Here is a 25168-nt window from a genome sequence, read left to right as displayed (position 1 = left end):
AGTGGACATATTTGACTCTCCTTGGCATTTCTCATAGGATCCAAATAAAGCCTTGTACACAGCAGGTGCTCAATGAATGCTTGTGTACCTATGTGAGGGAGTGGGCGTGTGGGTAACAGAGCGCTTTGCTCACATCATGGGGCATTGAGGGGACCGGCGGGAAATGTGCAAACTCAGGGAATGTGGTTCCAGGTGCCCTGTCATCCCTCCTCTAGAGGTTGCCGTTGGGATCGTGGGATTGGTGAGTCTTTGAATGGAACTCCTGTGACCAGGCTGTCTGCTTGGCCCCAGCTCCTGGTCCTCAAAGCCAGGAACCCAGAGGTGTGAGGGGTTCCAGCCTCATCACTATGCACATCCTGTGAACAATGAACAGGCAGGGGCTGGAGGGTCGCCCACCCTCTCCACCGTGTGTATATCCGCCGCCCCCTGACCAAGCTTCCCCTCTAGCTGAGACAACTGTGCATATGGTTTTTGTAAACTGGACTTTGGCATTGGCAAGTGTCAGAGCATCACGCCACCTGCCGTCTCAAGGTGCCATGCCTACTCAGTGCCCTTGGCTGGTGGCATTGGGTGGGGGAGCTCTGGGTACTGCCTACTCTGGCTTGAGAAGGGTCTGGTGGGAAGAGGTGTCTCAGAAAAAGGGTCCATGTCTGAGCTAAAGTCCCTGCTTTGAACCTCAGACTGCAGCTTTCTCTTACATTCTTTACCGTTTCTGACCATGCATCCACCTTTTATTTAACTTTCTTTGAGTCATTTCTCCATTTGGGGCTGGAGGTGGGGGGCTCGTCTCATCTAGACTCTCCACCCCCAGATCTGCAGCGCAGGGTGGGGAAGTCACCAGGGGCTGTGGACAGGCCACCTCTGGCCGCTGGTGTGGGATGAGGGACCTGGGTGGTTGTTGGGCTGGAGGCCTGTCTCTGAACCCACGTGCTCTGAATGACTTTGCTCACAGCGGGATTTGTCAATAGCAGCTGCCCACCTTGCACACTCAGGAACCCCCAGGCCAGAAGACCCCGGCAACCCCACACAGCCCCAGCAAAACAGGGCCTCGTTCTGTCTCTGCCTCCACCCCCCGCCCTGAGACATTGCCCCGGCGGTGCCTTCCTGTGACTACCCATCTCTGTATGTGCTGTTTTTTTGCCTTGTAGTAACTCAGGTTGGTGTATCCCAAGGACATAATATGTGTCCAGATCCTGGCATACCCGAAAGGGGCAAAAGACTAGGCTCGGATTTCAGGTAAGATCTATTTGGGAACTTTCTGACTGCCAGAAGGTGGGGTGGCCTGGCTGGGGGGAAGACAGGGGCTGGCCTGCCTGGAGGTAGAAATGGAGAGAGTGGACTGGATATAGGAACAGATACTTTCTGGAGAAGAGCTGTGGCCTTTGACAGTCTCTCCTGGCCCGGTCCTTGAAACAGTGCCCATGCCTTACGGGGGGCCTGTAGACTGCCAGTGTTACCAGCAAACCTTCATACCCAGGATGCAAAGGCTGCCATCTCAGCAATGACACACCAGCAGGCACCTCACACCGGTGCTAATCTAGGAGACCCTAGGGCCCAGAGATGGTATGTTTTGCAAACTTTCTAACTATCCAGGCATTTTCCCATAATTCTCCATTTTCATTAAAGTTTACAGGTGCCATCCGCCCACCCTTAGCTGTCCTAACTGATGCTTATCTCCGAGGATTGCTGTTTTGCTCACAAAGTCACCTTTTAACTCAATCCTAAAACCATTTAATGGTCAAAAAAAAAAAAAAGATGGAGAGCAGATGTTCCTTCCAATGGAGATTTTAAGTGATTAAACAGCAGAGCAGAGATTAAGGGTCAGAAAGAGAAATGATGTTCCATGTGGCACCTTGTGGAACCAGGAAGAACTCAGGGCGGGGCATGGCAGGCCCGGGGATTGAGCTCACAGACACACCTTGTCTCCCAGGTTAGGATCCAGTGTCCAGTTTACCTGCAACGAGGGCTATGACCTGCAAGGGTCCAAGCGGATCACCTGTATGAAAGTGAGCGACATGTTTGCCGCCTGGAGCGACCACAGGCCGGTCTGCCGAGGTGAGGGTGCCCGGGGAAGGGAGGCCGGACAGAAACTGGGCCAGGTGTGGAGGATGAAGCCCAGTTCCCAGCTTCTGAGGCTCAGGCTGTCACCCTTGCCTCCTGCATTTATTTACTAATTAAAATACTTATTTAGCACTTTCCCGGTACCAAGGTCTGTACTAGGATCAGGAGATACAGAGGTAGGGAGGATAAACATGGCCCTTGCCCACCTTACAGTCCAATGGGGAAGTCACATATAATAAAACAGGTTGCTGGCTCATTGAATAGATGTTACAGCCACACCTAACTAGGAAAGGAACCTACCTTGAAATCCCCCCATTATAACACATACACATCCGGAACCTTCTATCCCAATCCCCTGGTATCTTTCCCCACACTCTGCAATAAAGAGACCTGTCACTCCTGGAATAGTGTTCTTAGCTATGTGGAAGTGACATGGGCCACCGAGATCAAAGGCTTCTCTGTGGGATTCCTCTAACCCTACGCCTGGGCATCTTGTTTTCAAGGGCTCTGCCACCCACATTCCCAGGTATCACATAAGCCAAGGTTGGGCTGGCCTATCCGCCAGTCCCCAGATATTAAAATATCAGACCTGAAAGTATTTCTGCAGTGGAGAAATGAGCCCCTGATCTCATTTCTCAGGGCACCAGCAAAGAGAACCCCTGAGCACCAGGCAGCTTTGTGGCCTTTAAAAGCCAGCAGGTGCTCTTCTGAGTGCCCCTTCGGAAGAGAAGGTATGTTCCCCACTATAAAGTTACATTCTGGATCCTTCTAAAGATTCTCTGCCTCTCTCTTGGCACATGCATCAAGATCAAATTCATGCAGAGTAAGAGGTGTCCAGGAAAAATAACTTAGATCATTTTTCTACTAAGGAAGGGACAAAGTTGGAGCTGAACCCCACTCCCTTTTTAAAAATGAGTTGATAAGTAGTCTAGCAGGGTGTCATGAAAACATCTTTCAAATCAGCTTTAGATTTATTCATTCTCACTCAACTTTAAAGTGGCTGTGATCCAAAATTCATAATATACTTTGCATTCCACCGATTTTAGCTCATTATTTCAGGGATTTTACATAGCTACTATGTTTTTTTAAAAAAAATGAAAAAACAATAAAAGTATTCTTGTTATAACTCAGCAATTGGGCAAATCACCTGTTTTCCCTAAGCCTTTCTTACCTATCAAAACAGAGATGATAGTACCCACTCTACCCTTCTTGTGTTTAATGTGAACATCAAATGAGTTGTGGCTGTGTAAACAGTTTATGAATAAGGGAGATGCTAGAAGGAAAATATCAAATATATCCTTGTGTAGATAGGGCAGGGATTTCTGTTTTGTTCACCTCCTAAAATAGGGCCTGACACATAGTAGGTGCTCAATAAAATGTGTTGCATGGATGATTGAATAATGGAATAATTGAATAGTACAGCACTCCAATTACAGGGAGCCAAGACACCAGCTGTGGAGAGAGGCATAGAATTATCAAGTCTGAGGACCTCTGCCAATCTATTGTTTCAAAATTCCTTTTGAGAATCCAGACGAACAATGCCTTTAGGCAGTGGTGGGGTCTGATCTGTCCCCAAGACCTTTTCACTAGAGGAAGTTTGTTCTTTTAGTAATGATGGTTGTTCACATGAACATGCCAAGGGTGGGGAAGGGCTGGTGTTTCCACCTTAAGGAAGTTCGTAGTCAAATAATATGCTCATCTTTTTCTCCAGTGATTTGGACCCACAGGACTCTGAATTCTCTGCTCCATTTTCACTAAGCACTGGGCTAAGTTTTTTCATGTCATTTCATTCCATCCTCTGCCACTGTGAAACGGGGAAATTATGGTTGGAATCCAACCATCATCACTTTTTAGCTGGGCGTCCTTGGGATAGTGTCTTCACCTCTCTGAATCTCCTTTTTTCCTGCTAAAAGGCGGTAACAATAGAACATTATTTCATGGCATTCCTTTGAGGAGTAGTCGAGGCAGTGCTTGTTTAGAAGTGATGCCAATGGCTCTGCCAGGCTTAGGTGCATACATGTTGAGTTTAACCTGCTTGAACACTATCGGTATACAGCTTCCTCGAGCCCTGGAGCAAACCTCAGCCTCTAGGGGGACTGTCGGTTCTTTTCGATGCCTGTTTCCTCACTGTCTTGTCCAATCCTACTGCAGTACAATTTGGGAGTCATGGAGACCTTGATCTAGATCACAACTCTGACACCGATTAGCCTGCTGGCCCTGGCTGGGTTCCTTCGTCTTTTCTAGCCACAGGGCCCTCATTTGTGAACAGGGAAAACAAAACCTCCGCTGCCTGGTGACTGTGAACTTTAGACAAGTCATTGTATAGAAAGTGATCAGCGCTGACAGTGGTGGAGGGTGGATTCTCAGCACAGGTTAACCTTGCTGCCTTGGTCGCCCTCTTTTTCTCCTCTCTCATAGGCCATCGTGAGGGACAAAGAGAGACAGCTATCTCCTGGGTTTGGACCTGGACAGTCTGTCCCGGGCTTCCTAGAGGCCAAGAGCTGAGACAGATACTAGATTCAAGCGTCCTTTATTTTGGCAGTTCTTAAGGTTTTTCTTTTAAAATATTTTGTTCTGAATTCATTGCAATTACCATTGTAATTGTGATTTTTAGGAGCGTTTAGGTGAACTGCACCTTAAAAATAAAAAGGGGACAAAACTCTTTCAATTCCAAGAAGTTCCACTAAGAAGCAGGTTGCCAAAAGATCACATTCTAAAAAGGATTGCTACCATACACAATGCTATTATTTTTCTCTCTAATGAATTCAAAATATGATTTGATTTGAAATATTCATTTTTCCACACAATTAATTCTACTAAAACACGGGGACTGGCAAATAATAGGTTCTCAACAAATGTTTGAGGACCACCTGAATGAATCAGTGATTGAAATGAATGAACAATATGGAACTGTGCTCTCATTTTGGAATTTGAAATTAGGTATTCACCAGCCTTTCTTTTCTTTTCCTCCCACCAGAAGAAATAAGCTTCTAATCTGACTCCTAGAAAATTTTGATTATACAATGGAGATTGAGGGCAACATGAAACATTGTTAAACTAATTCTGTTCAGCCCCAGGTATAGGCAGGGTGGTATAATATAGGGCTTATCAGCCTTATTTTACATACGGAGCCCAATATTTTAAAATGAATTTTTATAGAACCTCAATAAATAAAACAAATACAAGGAGAGCATCTCTGATTAAAGTAGGGGCAGGAGATTTGGAGTCACTCCCTCCCTCACCAACCTCAACAACCTCTAAGCCCTGGTACCCCTGGGGCTCCGGGGAACACTGTTTGAAACCACCGGTCTAATGAAGAGGCCCCAATTAACAACCAGGAGACCTGGTTTCTTGTGACCACAGGTTGGTGTTGATAGAGAATAGGGATTAATTACCAGCCTCAGATGAGATTTTTACAGTTGCTGATTCACAAAGCAAATAATTAACAGAAAACCATATATTATAGTTCCTTTGTGACTAAATCCACTTTCTCTGTATATCTGTATCTATATCCTTACAGATACACACACACACACACACACACACACACACGTGTAGAATAAAAGCCTTTTTAGCAGATAGAATTCCTAGAATGCCCGGCTTGGGACTCAGAGACCTAAGATAAAGTTCCAGCTTTGCTGTCAACAAGCCATAGGGCACAGGGGCAATCACTGACATGTGCTGTGTCTTTTTCTTCATCTGTAAAATGGGAGGGAACCAGGGGAAATGGGGCACAGACCAGCTGAATTAAATGCCATGATCGTACAGGTGGCTGTCTTCTTGGTGGCCTTCACTGCATCAGCTTCCTGGGCCTGCCCCTTAAACACGATTGTCCAGAGTTCTGTTTCCATCTCTCCTCACTCTCTTCTCCTTCCTCTCCTGTCTCCCATCTCCCCTCTTCTCCTCTCCACTTACTCTCCCTGGATGATGAGCTCTGACTGTCCTAGAGCACATGCCCCGTTGCTACCGCCCTGAGAGTGTCCCCAAGTCCCTTACCTATATATGATCATGATAAAGCTCCCACTTACTAAACTATTTATACTTTTATAAAGCATTACACTAGGCATTTTTCATAATTTCTTTATGAGGAAAGTGGCACTGGCCATATTTTATGTTTAGCTGAAGCTTAGAGTGGTCAGCCAACTTGCCCAAGGCTGAGTTTCAAACCCTGACTCCAAAGGCTGAATCCTGCTTCTCCTTGAAAATTGCGGCTGGACATCCTTTGGGTTTAATGTATTAGATGGAACCATGCAGGACTGCTTCCCCTCCACTCCCCACTTATTTTAATACAATTTTAAAGTTACAGAAAAGTTGCAGTTAACGTGCAAAGAATTTCCATATACCCTTTGCCCAGATTTAAATAGCTACTTTTTAGGAATTAATAGAGAAGAAGGAAGCTGAGGAGAGTCGGGCAGAGGTAGGAGAAAGGCAGGAGGCAACACTGAAGCCAAAGAATATGAGTCTCGCATGAGAGGAGGGTGGGTGGGGTTGGGTACTCCAGAGAGGTCGTGTCTAATAACCACTGAAATGCAATGATTGGAGATACATGGCTCCACCAAGCATCAAATGTTTGACGTTGTCTCTGCAAGGAGCTGGCCCAGGAACTGAAGGAAGACCAGGGAAAGAACTGACTAGGGCTGAAGCTTCCGTTACAACAGCAAACCATGACTCGGTGACACTACGGCTCTCCTGGCAGCCCCCAGGCCCCAGGGTTAGGAATAGAAGAGGTGGCTGGCAGGGTTAACCAGAGGCAGGCGTTTCTCCAAGTGGATATGAGGGTGTGGAGGGAGCTAAATGTATCGGCAAGTAGTCTGGAGGGCCAGACTGGGTAGTGAAAGAAGAGAGGTCAGAAGGGGACAGATAGAGGGGAAGAGATGTGGGAGCCAGAGGGCTGGAGGGGACAACAGGTGCATTGAGACCAAAGTCACTCTGCTGGGAGCATAGGCAGTGGGGGCAGAAATGGGATGATTGGGTTTAAGATCTGAGAGTTGGACTTTCTGGGTTCCCAGGACAGCAGGGCACTGCATGTGGCCATGGCATGGTTGATCTTGGGACAGAGGGAGGGCAAGGTGCCTGATCTCATGAGAAGGGGTTGGCCTGCAAGAGAAGGGAACATCCCTCTGCTGGAACAGGAGGGAAAGAGAAAATGAGCACATACATAGACGGTATTGTACTTTCAGGGAGTGGGAGAAAGGATGTGCCTGCCGGATGGCTTCTGTTTCCTCCATAAAGAACGAGGCAAGGTCATCAGGGGAGAGTGAGGGGAGGGGAGGGGAAGGGCAAGAGGTTCGAGTGGCACGTAGAAGGCATGAAAAGGTCTTTGAGCAGAATAAGAGCATGAGCTGATAGCGCTAAATGGTAGGGTCACTGGGCAACAGGTAGGATTTTTTTGAGGTGGGTAATCATGACTTTATAATAACATCAATCTTCCTACTTATATGATTTTTTTTTTCCAGCAAAGCTCAACCGCATGGGGGCAGGTAGGGAGGATGTGGGTGGAGGGGTTCATACACAATTGATGTCTTCCAGGCAACTGATTAAAGGAAAAAGAAGCAAGGGACTTGGGAGGATTTGCAAGAAAATGTTCATAATGGTGGACCATGGGATCTAAGTTGGGTAAGGACAGAAGACAAGACAGGAGGGGGCTGATGGCTGATGGGTAGAGAGAAGATGTTGATGTCAACAGAGTGGAGGTCTCAGTAGGGCAAGATGAGTTCTTCTGGGGGTTCAGCAAGCATTTGTGGAAAGAAATACTGGGAAGTGGGAGCAAGATCTCCACTGCAGAGGCTGCAGAGGAGGCCATGGCTTGGGGAGGGGGGAGCTGGGCTTCAGTCAAGGCAGTAGTGGGAGTAGGAGGTTCTGAAAGATGTTGCAGCTACAAGCAGAGGTTTGCTTGCCTTTGAATCGGTGGTGGGAGGTGGTTCCAGAGGACTGTGGAAAGGGCAGAGAGGGAGGTCAGCAGGAAGAGAAGGTAGGGAGGACAGCATGGAACAGGGCAGGAGTAAGATGTGGGGAGAAGACAGGCAACCAGAGACACCTGCATCTGGAGCAGTTCCCTTCTTTGGTGCCAAGTTGTTTCAGTGCCGGAACTGGCTGTGGGTCCAGGTGGTGTCTTCCCACGGTCCCCTGGGACACTGTTCCCCATTATATGGTGAGTAACGTCCCAACCAAACTCAGGCATGGAAGGTCTCCAAGAAGTCTTTCCTGAAAGCTAGCCAGAAGAGCATTTGATGGGAAAAAACAAATAGAGAAACATAACAATATGTTCATCCATTTATTGAGACGTTGCCTGAGCACCTACAATTTCGCCAGCCCATCTGGGCCACTGCAGTGAGCTTTCCATATGTTGGTGGGTTTCTAGGAACTGGCTGCTCAGGGGAATTCTGCGTGTCCACAGCACCCCTGGCCTTGCCCAGAAAGCAGAGGAAAAGTGTTGCTATTTCTCCATTTCCGAACCTAGTTTCAGGTGTTCCATGCTAACTATCTACAGATTGTAATATTTTAGTTAAACCCCTCTAAGCCCTTAAAGTGGTAAATGCCTTTTTGGTCTGTTCTCTCTCATTACCTTCAGCCTGTTTCAACAGACTGCAAATACCATCTAATTCTGGGAAACAAGTGCAAGATAAATTGAGTCTGAAACTGAGGGCTTTTGGCAGCAAAATCTGACTTTCCAGCAGTGTAGTAAGACAGTGCGGGTAAAGATTTGTAAGCACCCTCTGCAGGGCTAGATTTCTGAATCCACAGGGCCTCTTTGCAAAGGTGGGATGGGATCAGGGTTTGGGTTTTGATTATTTTATTCTAATTTGTTTAGTAATGTCAATCCCAAATGTGGTTGGAGGAAAGAAGCTGTGTCGAGAAACTTCAGGAAAGTTAGAAAAAAGAGCCTTAGTCTTGGGAGACATCTTGGGCAGAGAGAAACAGAATGGACATGGCATTGGGAATCTGATAGTCCCAGATCCCAAAGGTTGAATATTGACACTGTCCCAGGTCCTGGGCTGAACCTTCACAACCATCATCTCATATAATTTCATCCTCACCATGTCTCAGTGAGGTGGTATCACTCACCTTTGACAGATGAAGCAGCAGATCGGAGAGGTTTTCTAACCTATCCAGGCTTAAACAGTCTGCAAATAGATGTAGGTCCAGAAGGCTACACTGGTAAACCCCAAAGCCTGACCTGGCCTCCACCGTGCCATACTGCCTTAGGGCCCAGTTGTCATCGGATACGATCTGTGGATCTCAGCGTTTTTCAGCACAGAATTAAAGGAGCGATCAGACACACAGAAGGGAGTGGAGGGGAGGGTTCCCTTAGGGATTTGCTCAGACTTGGTTCTGCTGATATTTGAGCTCAGGATGAGGGAAAAGGAGGATGCTGGAGGCGTCCGAAGGAACTTCTTCACAGGGTTGTGGAGCGAGCAGAGAAGAGGGAGCAGTTCTGACCCAAAAGCCCCTTGTAAATAACCCTCTGACAACACCTGCCCTGCTTGGTTGAAACTTGTTTCACACCGCTTTCCTCCGCTTGCCGTGGCCCCTCGGAGAGAGGCGGTTGTGTCAGGCACCTTTCTTTCCCACACTCTGCCTGGCCCGTAGCAGGCGCTCAGTAAACCTCGGAATGAATGAGCACAGGGACAAGCACAGGAAATACCAAGAGATTCATTACGTCCAGGAGCTGTGGAACCTGCTTCCCAGACCCTCCTGGGAAGGGTGTCCTGGGAAAGGTTCATCATGGCCCTGTCCACACGTGGAGAGGAGTTCTGGAATACTTGGCCCCTTCAGAGGAAACGAGATTCGACACCACTTTCATTTTACGTAGTTAGGCTTGTGGCATTTGCTCACTATTTCTTTACTGTTAGGCACTTTGCCTACAATTGGGATAAATTGCCACGTGGGCAGCCACAGAACAGGCTCATAGAACCCTTTATTAAAATAGCTAAGCACTAACATCAAAGAATGAAGTGGCTAGAACTAAAGCACATTTTTAAAGAAAGCGAACAGCTAGGTACAATGTAGTACCTTAACTGTTATCAATCACTACTTAATCTAATTAGTTTAGAAGCTATTTTAAAGAGCTTAATTAGATTAAGCTGTGATTGATAACACTTTATATCTACTTGAGTAGAGCACTTCTTCTAATTCACCTTGAATCTTTATGCTTCCAGTCAAAAGCCTGTTTCAGGCATGAGCTGAGTGTGGAGAGGGGTTTGGAAAGCCCCGAGGTGCCTGGCACTGGACTGAGTCAGGGGCCTTGGCAGAGTTCTTGGGCACTGACATGCTGTGACCTAATGGGGTGGCCTTGACAAAGACATCTTGAGATTCTACTTTAAGAGACCTGGGGGTGTCACAACAGGAGGAACTGAGGGCTGGTAGGACCTGGAATGAGGTCAGACTCCCAGTTAAGTGGCTTTGGGTCCAGAGCAGCACTCAGCTGGTTTGGAGAACTGGAGTGGAAATAGGGAAACAGGCAGGTCAGCAGAGCTGGGTTGCTTAGCAGGCCCATAGGTGCCTGGGACCCACCTGGCTTTAGGTGAACATAAGTGGTACTAGCCCACGCGCTCTTGGTGAAGAAGGACTGCTCCATCACCATGGAGTTGGAGTGTGGGGGGTGGACACGGCACAGAGGGAAGATGCTTAGCCTGCCTAGAAAGTTTCATTGCCTACAGAGCAGCAGGACAGGGCATCTGGGACTTGCTCCTTGTCCCTGTACTCCAGGCACCGTGACTTCCCTTTGAGCCTGCAGAGAACTGTGGGGGAAGGGCACAGGAAGCAGAAGGTTATGTCTGGGTGGGACATACAGATTCAGTCTCTTCTTGGCTGGGAGTGGGAGGAGGGAAGGGGAGTTGGACCTAGTCTAAATTCAAAGGCTTATCTCTCATCTCCTCTCTGCAGCCCGCATGTGTGATGCCCACCTTCGAGGCCCCTCGGGCATCATCACCTCCCCCAATTTCCCCATTCAGTATGACAACAACGCACACTGTGTGTGGATCATCACAGCTCTCAACCCCGCCAAGGTAAGGCTCTTGGGGAGAGAGGGTGGTGTCCTGTGGGCAGGGCCAGGTTGGGGACAGTTGGTTTCAAACCCAGAGCTTTGTGGTGATAGAGTCTTTACAGACACTTCTTTTAAACTGTTTTTTATTAATATTGAGCAGAAAGTGTATTTATAAAATGTAAGCAAGATAGAAAGAACACCAATACAGGAAAATACCTATGAAGCCATCTTCCAACTTAAGGAAAGTAAATCACTGTTACCTTAGTGATGTGTGTTCCTCACCAATCCCATTCCTTTCCCTATACCCTCAGAGGTAACTATCACCGCAATCGTGAGTTTATTATTCCTTTGCTTTTCTTTGTACTTATCACTTAACTGTGTATGCCTAAAAATACATTGCTTAATATGCCAAAATTTGAATGTCATATAAATGTAATCATGTTGTGTGTATTCTTAATCAACTTCACTCAAAATTATGTCCCTAAGACATATCTATGTTATAGTGTGTAGTTTTGCACTGGTACGTACATCTTTTCATACGTGTATTTCTTATTAATTTTTTTCTGTACTCTCATTCTTTCTTATACATCTTATAAGTGTCTTGCCAAGATCCACAAAATTACCTGTTGGAAACTTTATTTTAATTATATCAAAACTACAGATCAATTGGAGAACTGATATCTTTTTGATACTAAGTCTTCCAGTCCATGAATATGGTATATCTATTTTCTCAGGGCTTCTTTAAAGGTTTTGAAAACTTGTATAACTTTTTCCATTACATATCTTACAAATTTCTTAATATATGTACTCCTAAATATCTTATATTTATTGTTGCTATTATAAATCATATCTTTATAAATTGCATTTTCTATCTGTTTTTTGCTGGTGTTCAGAAATGCAATTGATTTTTGTACTTTGATTTTTACATATAGCCACTATCTTGTAATAATTTATCTGTGAATTCTTTGGGAGTTTTCTACATAGACAGTCATCATCTGGTTTGTGTCTTCCTTTCCAATTCTTATGCCTTTTCTTTCTTCTTTTTCTTGCCAGAGTGTTCTGGCTAGAAGCTCCAGTATAGTAACAAATCATTGTTATGCTGGTGGGCCTTCTGGTCATTGTCTGATGTTAAATAGAATGTTTTTATTTCTTCACCATTAAGTATGATGTTTGCTGAAGTTTGTTTATTTTCAATTTATACCTACTCCTTTTTGGCTTGGAGAAGTTCCTTTCTAACCCTAGTTTGCCAAGAGCTTTTATGAAGAATGTATATTGAATTTTATAAAACATTTTTCTACATTTATTGATACAATCATATTTTTTTTTCTTTATTCTCTTAATGTAGTGACATTGGTTGACTTTTCTAATGTTAAATGAACCTTGCATTCCTAGAGTAAACCTAACTTGGTCATTTAGTATTGTCATTTTTATATATGCTTGTATTTGATTTGCTAACATTTTGTTTAATAATTTGCTTTTATTTTTGTTAGTGAGATTGGCTTATTATTTTTTTTCATATTTCCCTTGCCACATTTTTGTATCAAGATATTCCTAGCCTCATGAAATGATTTGAAGAGTGTTTCCTCTCTTTCTATCCTTTGGATTTATTGGTAGAAGATTGAAATAACTTTCACCTTGAAAGTTTGGTAGAATTTTTCAGCATAACTATCTGGGTCTGGTGTTTCCACCAGATTTAAGATTTTAGACTATAGATTTAATACCTGTAATGACTAAAGGATTATTTAGATCATCTTTTTTTTTTTTTCTTGAGTTCATTTTACTAAATTTTCAAATTTATTTATTTATTTATTTTTTGAGACAGAGTGTCACTTTGTTGCCCTGGCTAAAGTGAGTGCCATGGCGTCAGCCTAGCTCACAGCAACCTCAAACTCCTGGGCTTAAGCTATCCTACTGCCTCAGCCTCCCGAGTAGCTGGGACTACAGGCATGTGCCACCATGCCTGGCTAATTTTGTCTATATATATTTTAGTTGGCCAGATAATTTCTTTCTATTATTTTTGGTAGAGGCGGGGTCTCGCTCTTGCTCAGGCTGTTCTAGAACTCCTGACCTTGAGCGATCCACCCGCCTCGGCCTCCCAGAGTGCTAGGATTACAGGCATAAGCCACCGCGTCTGGCCAATTTTCAAATTTATTGAATATAAAGTTGTACATATTATCTCTTATTACATTTATGATCCCTGCTGTTGTATTTCTATTCCCTTTTTCATTTCTAATTTGTATCATTTTTTAATTGGTATTGCCAGAAGTTTTATATTTTTAAGTCTTTTCAAATAACCAGTTTTGGTTTTGTTGATACTCCTTCTAATATATTTATTTCCTATTTCATCAATTTTTCTCTCTTCTTTATTATTTCATTCCTTTGATTATGCTTGGGTTTATTCTGTTGTTTTTCTAGCATCTTAATTTTGATGCTTACTCCATTATTTTTCAATTCCATTTAAGCATCAAAGGCTATAAATTTCCCTTTATGGACTACTTTGGCTATATTTCTACAGATTTTTATGTACAGTATTTCCATTATAGTTTAATTCTGAATATTTTTTAGTTTCCATTATTGTTTCATCTTTTAACCATGATTTATTTAAAAGCATTTCTTAATTTCCAAACAGAGGATTCTTCTAGCTGTCTGTTTGTTACTGATTCTAAATCTTGTGGTCAGAGAACATTGGTCTGTATTTGAATCATTTGATATTTGTCCTTTTTGGACCACAAATGATTATTTTTCACATATATTCTGTGTGGGCTTGAAAAATAAACTGTACATTTTGTAGTTTTTGTGTTCTAATATGTCCATCACATCAAGCTTGTTAATTATGTTTATATCTTTTATATCTTCATTGATTTTTTTGTCTTCTTGATCGATCAACTTCAGAGAGAGGAATATTAAAATCCCCAACTATTAAGATGGGTTTTTCTATTATTCTTTGAAGTTTTGTCAATTTTATTTTGAGAATGTGTTATTAGAGCACACAAGTTAAGAGTCATATGTCTTCCTGGTGAATCAAACTGTTTCAAAAATAATTATGTACTGACTCTCTTTATCTGTAGTAATTTTTTGAACTTAAAAGTTTTCCCCCCCAGCTATTACATCAGCTTTCTTTTGGTCTTTGTCTAACAAATCATCTCTATACTCTTACTATCAACCTTTCTATTTCCTTGTGCTTTACATATGTTTTGTATATAGCTGGGTTTTTAAAAGTCCAGTCTGACAATCTATCTTTTAACTAGAGAACTTAGACCATTCAAATTATACAGTCATTTCTATTCTTTTAGGGTTACCTTAAATACTCTAGAAATATTAATGTTAGTCTTCATACTTAATAAAGTCTAGCATTAGATAATTTTGTGTCGCTCCTGGAAAGTCAGGGATCTTACAATATTAAGACTTTAGTTATCTCCTCCCAATTCATACTCTATGGTACATGTGATTTTCTTGTTATCTTACCTTTTTTCATAAGTCATTATTGTTATTATTTAATAAAGCCAATGTCCATTTAGATTTACTCATATATTTACCACTTTCTTGACCTCTCCTTCTTGTAGATCAGTCCTTCTCTTTGAAATTTCTTCCTATCCAAAGTACATGCTTTAAAATTCATTTTCTTATTGATGACAAGCTTTCTTAGTTCTTATTATATTTATTTTAAAATGTCTGTTCTCCCTTTTTGTGAAAGAACATTGGTACTCACTGGACATTTGACTCTTGGTTGATAGTCATAGTCTCTCTGTACATGGAGATATTGTTCCAGTGTCATCTAGCTTCCATTGTTGCTGTCAGTTCGTTGTCATTCCTTTGAATGACATCCTTCTGGCTGCTTTTGTGGTCTTTTCCTTGTCTTCAGTGTTCTACAGTTTCACTTTTATTTGGGTAGGTGTGAATATTTTTGTATTCATCCTGCCTAAATTAATTCAGTTTCTTGAATCTATGGATTGCTGTCTTTCATCAGCTGGGGAAAATGTTTAGTCATTATCTTTTCAACTATTGCCTCTTCTTTATTTTCTCTTTTCTCCCTTTCTGGAAGTCTATTGAGACTTGCTAATCTTTCTCACTCTATCTTCTGTATTTTTTAACCTCTCTCCTATTTTCCCCTCTCTCGCTGTGTTCACTAATTCTCTGTTCAGCTGTGTCTAACCTCTGTTAAGTTCATTTACTAAAGATATATTTTAATTTCAAATATAATTTTTATTTTATGAAGTCCTATTTGGTTCTTTTTCAAAGGTTCTTGGTCGTCTATTACAGTCTCTTGCTCCTTACTCATATGTTTAGATCCTTCTTTAATTTTTAAAATGTATTACACATACTTTATATTCCACATCTGCTAACATCAGTATCTGAAGTCTTGGCAAGTTTGATTCTATTCTCTGTTGTCTCTCACCTCTTGCTCCAGAACTATGTTTCCTTCTTTGTTTTGTAATTTTGGACTGAGTGTTAAAAGGAGAAACTTTGGCTGGGAATTCTTTGAGACCTGAGTGGAAGGTGATTTCTTCCAGAGAATGTTTGTGCTGGTTTGTGGGGGCATTACCAGCCAGCAATTTATTCACACTGAATTCTCAGTATGAGGTTTTCAAACTACCCAAGTAACATGAAGGCTGCAAACACACATGAAGGCCGACTTGTGGTTATGGATTCTCAGCGGAAGTTTTTTGTCTACTCAGTGTCAGTGTCAAGTTTTGAGATAAATGATTAGCTTCCAGATCCATCCAGAGGATGGTAGTGGCAGGTGAGAAGGAAGACAGGCTCATTTCTAGTTCACCCTTGCTATGGGTGTAGCTTTCACCAGCCCAGCTGTATGCAGGGGTGTACACCTTGGTAGGTTGTAGTTTTTGTCTCCTGTTCCTTCTTCTCCATGAGTCTCTGAAAACCAAAGCTATATTTGCCAATTTTTTTTTTCACTATTATTATTTTTTTAGAGACAGGACCTCACTCTGTCACCCAGGCTGGAGAGCAGTGGCGTAATCATAGCTCACTGTAACCTTGAATTCCTAGGCTCAAGCTATCCTCCTCCCACCTCAGCCTCCCAAGTAGCTAGGACTACAGATGTGGGCCACCATGTCCAGCTGAATTTTTATTTTTTATAAAGACAGGGTCTCACTATGTTGCCCAGGCTTATTTCGAACTCCTGGGCTCAAGCAGTCCTCCCACTTCTGCCTCCCAAAGCCACCATGCCCAGCCCACTTTACCAAATTTTTAAAATGCACTTAAGGCAAAAGCCAGTTTCACATTCTAAGTTGCATTTTGGGTTCCTACATTCACAGTGCTGTGCACTCTGAGTATTCCTTGTTATGTTAGTCTAGTCTACTTGGAATGCTGTAACAAAATACCATAGATTAGGTAGCATAGACAACAGACATTTATTTTTATTTTCTCACCATTCTGGTGGCCAAAAGTCCATAATCAAGCTGCTGGCAAATTCGGTTTCTTATCAGGGTTTGTTCCCTGGCTTGTGGATAGCCACCGTCTCCCTGTGTCCTTACATGGCTCTTCCTCTGTGCATACAGAAGGAAAGCTCACTGATGTCTCTACCCTCTCTTATAAGGACACCAATCCCATTGGATTAGGGTTCCATCTTTATGACCTCATTTAACCTTAATTACTTTCCTAAAGCCGCATCTCCAAATATAGTCCCATTAGGGATTCAACATATGCATTTGATGCAGGGGAGGATATCATTCAGTCCATAATACTTACTAACTTGTTAAAAGCTTTTCTTTCCTTTTTAAATTTTACCCAACACTTTAAAATTGTTTGGTCCCGGTACCTGGGGCCACAGTGCTGAGAACACTAGAAGCAGGTTTCCTCTGCACAGCATTTTACAGAGACAGATTCACATCCTATTAAGCCATTTCATGGTGCGCCCAGTCAATGGGGGAGGATGCTTCAGCCCCATGGGGTGAGGATGGAGGCTAGACCAGAAAAAGGTCGTACACCTTGAGGTTATATTGAGTTGTTGATGAGAGGGGTCTTTCTTGGGCATTATTAAAGATACCTATCTCCGTTTACTTTTGAACCTGAAGGTAAGTGTAGGAGGAAGTCTAGGTGAGGCCTGAGAATTTTCTAAGAAACAATTAGATTCACCCCAGAGGGCCTAGCCTTGGCCAATGTGTGGAGGTCAGTGACCCCAAGTGGTCACTCTCCAACCACAAATGGACCCCAAGAGGTCACACGAGCCTGGGTTCCTGAAGACAGCCCGCTGAAGAACACCCCTTAGAGTGTGCAGAGGGGTGTTTCCAGCATCTCCGTGGGTCCTTGGTGGGCTGCAGGTGGTGCTGAGGGAGCCCAGAAAGGCTGAAGAGAGCCCCATCCTGACACCAGGTGTGGGAAGAGTCAGGGAACATACGGTGCAACAAGGAGGGGTTAAGTGTGGAAACCCAAAGTCTAAGACTGAGGAATAGAAGCTGTCTTCTGGCAAACAACAGGGAAAATGGATGCTGTGTTCCTAACCCTGTTCATGGAACTGGGCCACAGGTAAGGCACAGGTGTATCCAAGGACCGCCTGTCCACTCACCTTCAGATGTCTCCTCCAGCAGAAAGCACAGTCTCTCTAAGCTCACAGTATATTTATGAGAAGGGCATTCATCCATTCATTGACTGTAGATACGACTTCCACCCTGGAGGAGTGTGCACATAGGAGTGAAGACAGGCATGTAAACAAAAAGCCAGAGTGTGGATAAGCACTGGTGGAGGTGTGCCAGAGTGCTATGGGAAAACCCAGAAAGGAGCTGCTCTCTGGGAGGTCAGGGAAGTTTTTACAAAGGAGGTGACATTTGAGGAGGGTCTTGAAGGATGGGTAAGCTTGGAAATCAGTATCTCAGAGTAAACCTCAGTAGGCACTAAGGTTTGAAACAGCCTCTTAGAGCTGAAAGTAACTCAGCATGCCTGGATCCAGGTGAGAACAGAAAGGTAAGCAGGATCAGGTCATTATGAGCCCTCAGGCTTGGCAAAGAAGTTTGGATTTTATCTTGTAACCAAGATTTTTAAGGCTGGAAGTGTTAGATGGTTGTTAACAATAATATTATAGCTCTCATCAGATGCCTATCCTGTGCCAAGCACCAAGCTCAGCTCTCTATATAAATAATTTTATTTCATTCTCTGAATAGGATAATGAATTAGGTTTTAATAGACCCATTTGATGGATGAATAAACTGAGTCATGGATAGATTAAAGGTTTGGAAATAGCAGCAGCACATAGCAAGTAAGTGGCAAAACTAGGATTTAAGCCAGTCTTTCTGGCTCCAAGGCCCATGCGCTTAAGTAGCTGTGCTGCATGGCCAGATAGGACTAGAGTAGATGGGAGGGGCTGGGGTTGACCACATGGGATGGGCCTGGAAAGGACAAGGGACATTTCTTCTTCTGAACCAAAGCCGAAGCAGGAAGGTCTGAGTCCTTGGAAGATTTCTGTGGCCACAGTACAGAGGATTGGAGGGGGATATTGGAGGGAGCAAGGCCTGTTAGGAGGTTGGAGCGGTTGCCCAAGTAGGAGAAATGGGGCCACAAGCCAAGGCTTTGGAAACCTGGAAGGGAAACAGATGAGACAGATTTAGGGAATGGAATGGGACTTGGTGACTGGTTGGATGTGGGGGTTGAGGGAGCAGGAGGAGGGGCCGTATTCAACATTGCATCCCAAGTGACCAACACAGTGCCCGGCACATGGTAGACACCCAGTCTCTATTCAATGAACAGAGCAATGACGACTCAGAGCTATCTGGCTCAGATCAGCAGGAAACTTAAAAAGGAAATACAAAAGGAGGAGCCTGCTTTGCAGGGGTCAAAAGGGAAAGATGGTGCACATGCAGTATCTGTGGCTCATCTGGTGGATACATCTAGGTTCAAGAGAGAGATTTGGGTGTTACCAGCACATGGGTGAGAACAGAAGCCTAAGGAATGGGCAGCGTTTCTTGGAAAGGGTGAGGAGAATCAGAAGATTCAGAGTGGATCTGAGAACACCATCCTTGTAGGTGAAAGAGCAAGATCCAGGGGAAGAAACAGAGGAGGCGCAGTCTGAGAGGCAGGACGAGAGCTCAGTGATGCAAAAGCAGGAAGAGTTTCCAGCTAGGACATCTCTGACTGTGGCAATGATGAAAAAGGTCTTGTTGGAAAAGGACTGAAAAGAGACCGTTGGCCTTGGCCTTGGCAGAAGACCTTAGGTGGGGCCCTGGGAGCAGCAGGAGACAGCAGTGTGTAGGGAGCGAATGGATGGGAGTGGAGGTTCTGGCCGCCCAGGTGCAGACATCTCTCTCGATGAGTTTCATGGTGGAGCGAAGGAGGCAGGATAGGCAGTGGTAGCAAGTGAGGGAGGAAGGACAGAGAGAACGTTTGGGGCTACTTTGGGGTATATGTTTAAAATATTGGAAACTGGAGTGTGTTTGTAGCCTGAGGGTGAAGCAAGCAAAGAGGGAGGGAGTGAGGACGAAGGAAAAGGAGGGCAGTGAGAGAAGGGAGATTCTGCAGTGAGCTTCTGCCAGGAAGCAGGGGAAGAAAGATGCTGTTGTGAGACGGGGCTGAGAGGCTTGCCTGCAGGAGTGCAGAGTGGGACACGTGTCCCCTTGGTCTCCCCACAATCATGGGATGATTACGCATTCCAAGCACCTACACACGCGTGCATGTGAGGATCCTTCCTGGAATTCCGTCCCTTTTGTAGGACCTTTGCTAGCCATGCTTGGGAGGGAGCTAGGAATGTCCCAGTGACTAGGGCCCTCCAAGGGCAACAAGAATGCTCAAAGAAAGAAGCAGAGATGCTCTGGTGTGGGGATGACAAAGAACCTACATCAAGATGCCAGCATTAATGGAGCAGGTACAGGCTGTGCACCTCCACACTGTCGGAGCAATAAGAACTTCCCATCTTACTGGAGAAGCAGGTTTAGAATATGTCTCTACTCAGTAAACTACAAGTAAAACAAATAAAAACACCCCAGTTTATCCTCCTGGGAGCTTGGCAAGTTCAAGGAACGGAGAAAGGATGGGTCAGAGGGAGTGATGCTGGCCTAGTCCACATGCGGCCTCTATACTGTCCCCTGGATTGGGCTGTCCTTGGGCAATGTTAACCCCACCTTGGGCACCTGGGTTTAGTCCTTATAATATGAATCTAATGTTAATATAATATCTGCCTGCAATAATATTTCCAAATTTCATCAGAACCATCTGGGGAGACTTTCAAAACACAGATTCCCAAGCTCTTTCCCCAAAGGTCTGATTCAGTGGGTCTAGGGTGGTACCTGGAACTTATTTTTAAAGAGCACCCTGATGATTCTGACCAGCCGCGCGTATCTGATACATAATAATCCTCTCCCCTAACAAAGCAGACAGAGCCCAGCCCCCGCCCTCCCGCAGACAGCCCCACTTCAGCCACACTAAGCTCAGGGTCACGGACACACCTGGCCCTGTAAGACCTCTGTCTGGACACATCAGGTCCCAGCTGCCTTCTCTTTTCATCCAGGCAGATTCCTATTCCCCTCTGAGACATAGTCCAAATGCCCCCTCTTCTGAGAAGCCTTCCTGACTGTACCAGGTCTGGTTCTTTCCTCTGTTCATCAGCACCTTGTTTTCGTGCCTATCATGTTGTACAGTTTAGAATCTATTTCCCCTATAGCTCTGGAGAATCTATTTCCCCCAAAGCAGGGATGACATTTTGCTTAATCCTTCCACAGTTAGCACAGCGCTGGGCACAGAGGAGAAGCTCAGAGATGTTTGGAAATGTTGAGCATTGATGGAGGGTGGCTCCTCTGGCCTGGCTTGGGTTGGGCTTGGGGTTGGGGCCTTCTGCCTGGGGCCTCCCCACGTTAGCACCATTCAGCTCAGCCTCGTGGAAAAAGGCACAGCCAGGCCGGAAGCCCAGACCTGCGCCGGTGCCCCCTCCCCACACACATCTGTCTTTCTCTTGCAGCTTCTCAGTACGAAGGCCAGACATGATCAATTTGCATATGAGCCTCGCTGGATTTGATCAGGAAAGTTAATCCACCTTTGCTGGAAAGGAAGGCAAAGCGAGGCTGGAGAGAGAGGGAAGGAGGGTGGGAGGAGCATGGGAGGAAGAGGGACGGGAAAGCTCATTTCATGAACTTCAAAGCCAAAGATAACAGTGTTTTGATTATTCACTCTTTGGGGATTATCAGTGTCACTCTTCCCTTTGTAGACCTGAAGAATTGAGAAATAACTCTCGAGGCAAGTGATCACCGGCTAGTGCAAATGTCAGGAATGCCTTTGTTGGCCCATTTGTTCACTCACTTACTCATTCAGCAAACATATACTCACACTCTCTCTGTGCCAGGCCCTGTGCAAGATGCTGGAGGTCGGAGAGGTTTCCCCGGGTGCCTCCATAGCCCACTTCCCATGGTGGGGTGGCTCCAAAGGGACCCTTCGTAGCCTCCCCCAAGTCCAAAGCCTGAGTGCTTTCCCTCTTAGCTCTGGGGGCTGTATAAAAACAGGGCATGGGCCAGATTTGGCCTGAGATCCATAGTCTTCCAACCCCTGCTGTAAGTGATAGGGAGGCCCTGGGAGTCCCTGGTGCAGAATGAAGGATGGGGACAGAGGCAGAGAGCCCAGGTAGGAAGGTGTTGCCAGAAAACAGTCATTAGACAAAACAGCCTCAGTCTACATCTCTTGGGACTCCAGCATCCCACAAAACTTCCCTGAGCCATTGGGTCCTCTGCAGCATCACCCAGACATTGGGCACAGGCTGGTGGGACCAGAAGCCCTTCCCTTGGCTGACCCTGGACAGTGCTCAGAAGTGAAGAATGTTCTCCAGGGCCCGAGGCGGGAACCCTCTGTGGTCCCATTCCATCCCCGATGATTCTCAGGACAAGGTGGCTGTGTTCTGCGGGATGCAGTCTCCCAACTTCCCCCTTCACCCACCCTCTGCCAGGAACACAGACTCAGGGTCCCCCTAATTCCTCCTTGCGCTCTTGAACCTTGCACCAGCCTCCCACTGGTCTCTCTGCCTCCAGTTCTCCCTGGAGGGGGAGTTAATGCTGAATTACAGCTTCTCATCAACTTGACCGTGAAGTGCAGACTGCCCACTCTGGCTGCAGGCAAAATACAGCTGCAGACTCTGCCAGGCCCGTTCTTCCCTGCCCTCCACTGCGACGGCGTTGCCACACTTTTCCCCACCCTGCCAGGCCCAGGCCCACCTCCTTCCGTCCCTCTCTCCTTTGCAGTCCTCCAGCAGTCACCGTCAGCACCGTGTCCCTGGCATTTAGATTCTGCTCTAAGTTGCCAAGCAAGTGAATAACTTATGGGAAGCAGCTAGCTCGGTGCTTGGCACATGGCAGGTGCTCTGTAATTGCGTCCTAGATGATGAGTTTGTTTATTCATTTATCTAATGGGTTTAAATTGGGTGTCTGAGCTGTATACAAATGTGCCTCTTTGATCATGCCTATTTCATGTGCTGCCATTTCTCCTGCTTCAGAAAGGCGCTTTGTGAGCTTGATTGATCTGCATGTTAGTTAATGAGTCATTATAGGAGCCTGTCTTTAAACAAAGGCCAAAGCAGAGGAGAAAAAAAAAGAAGGAAAAAAGGAAAGCGTCAGTACATTGTGCGCTGGGGGCCCGGCCCGAGGCCGCGATGTTGTGTGTGTGCAACAGTCTTCTTGGTGTAATTAGCTCCTACATCAGGGTCGGGGCTCTGGAATGTGGTTCACATCAACGGCGGCTCTAACCAGTGATGTGAGTCATTTTATGGCTCTGGGTTCTGGCCTTCAAAGCAATATTTTCCCATTATAGGCCTAATAACCATACGCTCCCTTTTTGGGCAGTGGCTGGGTGAGCAGTGTCCTCTGGCCCAGGAGGCTGATGCGGTGAGAATGTGCAGCCAGGACCCTGCGTCCCTGCAGAGCCCAGGCCCCTCCTCCCTCAGAAGGTGCTGTCTGCCTTCTGGGATTTCCTGTGCAGCAAGTGTTTGCTCAGCACCGGCCGCCGGGACCCAGAAAAAGAGCTTAAGGAAGGTTTGAGAGGGTAGTTCGTGGTCCCTGCCTCATGGACCTGAGACGTTGCCATGATGCCACATAGAGGAGAGTATCAAAGAGCCTGGCCTCCGACTACCTGGGGTGAGTCCCCGCTCTACCACTTACCTGTGTGACCCTAGGCAAGCTGCCCAAACTCTGTGGCTGGGCTATCCCATTTGTAAAATGGAGGTAACCAAAGAAGCTATTGTTGTGAGTTTTACCTGAGTTGATATGTGTAAAGTACCCAAAACAGACTCGAGCCCATCGTAGGTGTCAGCTCTGGTAGTGACAAAATCTCATAAGAGAAGATGACCAAAGACTATGATTAAGCTGTCAGAGAATCTCCTACACCAAGGGTGTGCACACCGTGGCCTCAGGGCCGAATTCAGCTCATCACTTGTTTTGTAGATGAAGTTTTGTTGGAGCACAGCCGTGCCCATTCATGTTCTCATCGTACAGGGCTGAGTTCATGCTACTCTCAGTGTTGAGAAGTTGCAACACAGATCATATGATCCACAAAGGGAAAAATATTTACTTTGAGGCCCTTTGCAGAAAAGTTTGCCAATCTTTGTTCTCCATGGTAACTACCACGAGGGATCCGAGAGCCTAGCGATCCAGCCACGCTGGAGAATGGGGAAAGGTTTGGAAAATGTTCTCCCAGTCCACAGTTTCTGAGCCGCTGCCACGTGCCTGGCACACCGACCCGTGCCTGTCATACAGAGGTAGTGAGACCTGGCCCCTGTGCTCGGGGAGGGCGAGTGGAGTGGAGGAGCAAGTAAACAGGTCCGTCACAGTGCAGGGGGGAAGCACGGAGACAGAGGCGAGAGGGAGGCCCAGCGGGGAGCGTTCCCCTGGTCAAGGCCAGACAGAGAACCTGAACAAGAGGGAGCTCAAGGATGAGGAGACATTTGCTAGGGGAGCGAAAGGGAGAGGGAAGAGCCTGTGCAAGTCAGAGTCGTGAATGCGCCGCCTCGGAGGGAGTGCCAGGTCGGAGGGACCGGAAGGGAGCAGATGCAGGGGCCCCTCCTGTGTCAGGCTAGGAAATGGGAGCCCAAGAAATGTCTGTACAGCAGGACTGTGGAGAGTGAGAGATGGGAAGGAGATTCCAGCCTGAGAAATGATCCCGTGATGATGCTACAAGCCGGCAGGGAACATTCTGGATGGGAAGCCCAGAAGGGCCAAGGAATCCTCACTTACTCTTGACAGTTAATTCCATCTCCTCTTTCCTGACCCTCCCCGACCACTGCTGGCTGCAGACCACAAACTCCCTCGCCTGGACTGTCACTGCGGCCCAGTGATGGGCTCCTGGTTTTCAACCATCCCTCAGCGCTGTTGCTCCTAGAGCAATAATCTCTTATTGCACCTTTACTTACAACTCTTGCATAACTCCATGCTGTCTTTAGGACAAAGCCCCAAATTCTCAGCATGACAGACAGCCCTTCATAATCTGGCTCCTCCTATTTCTCTCATGTCACCACCCTCTGCTCCCCTGTCACTTAAACAGTTCCAAATGAATTAGAGGCCTCTGGACAAGCCACGCTGCTCTGTGCCTCTGCTCCTCCCTCTGCCGGGACTGCTCTCTCTTCCGCATCCCTTGGTTGGACTCCAGTTCATCTTCTAAATTCAGCCCGGGCTTCATTTCCCCCAGGAAGCCTCCTTCAACCTTTCTCCCAGCAGTGGCAATCCCTGCCCGACTCACTGCCGTGCTCACGAACGCTGCCATCCAGAGATGCTGCTCTCTGGACCCCGCGCCTGTGCAGAGGGGCCCTGCACAGATGGTACCCGGGCTCTTGGGTGGGGGCAGCTTCAGTTTGCTCCTGAGGGACCTGAAAGCACCTTGGGGCGAGGCTCTGCAGGCTCCCTGGCAGCATGTGGGTGCTGGGCTTTTCACTTCGGAGGGAGGAAACCTGCAGAAGGCGTCAGTCACAAGTAGGAAAAGATACCTGCAGGGATTCTGTACTCCTTGGGTGGCAGAGTAGAAAACAAAGGGGCAACTTCAGCCTCCTCACTGGGGGAGTGAAGGTTATCATCAGATTGAAACCAGATTAAAACGGACAAAGAGGCCCAGATTAGACATCAGGGGTGGGTGCCTCAGTGCGTCCTGTCCTCGTGAATGGCCCCCACCCACCCAGTCGCCCAAGCCCAAGCGGGCAGCTCATCCTAGATC

The 25168-nt window shown here is 46.0% G+C and overlaps 1 protein-coding gene across 1 annotated transcript in view; it reads left to right on the top strand.

The window, feature by feature from the left end:
• The window catches only part of CSMD2 (CUB and Sushi multiple domains 2), a 571373-nt gene that overhangs the window by 296160 nt on the left and 250045 nt on the right, over positions 1 to 25168 (top strand). The window contains 3 exon segments of the mRNA XM_069477647.1: positions 1149 to 1236; positions 1931 to 2055; positions 10948 to 11069. Of these exon segments, the coding sequence (XP_069333748.1) occupies positions 1149 to 1236; positions 1931 to 2055; positions 10948 to 11069 (335 nt within the window).

Source organism: Eulemur rufifrons, chromosome 8 (genome assembly GCF_041146395.1).
Source record: "Eulemur rufifrons isolate Redbay chromosome 8, OSU_ERuf_1, whole genome shotgun sequence".
Taxonomy (NCBI): domain Eukaryota; kingdom Metazoa; phylum Chordata; class Mammalia; order Primates; family Lemuridae; genus Eulemur; species Eulemur rufifrons.
The sequence above is the reverse complement of the archived record's forward strand: the minus strand, read 5'-3'. Positions and strand labels throughout refer to the sequence as shown.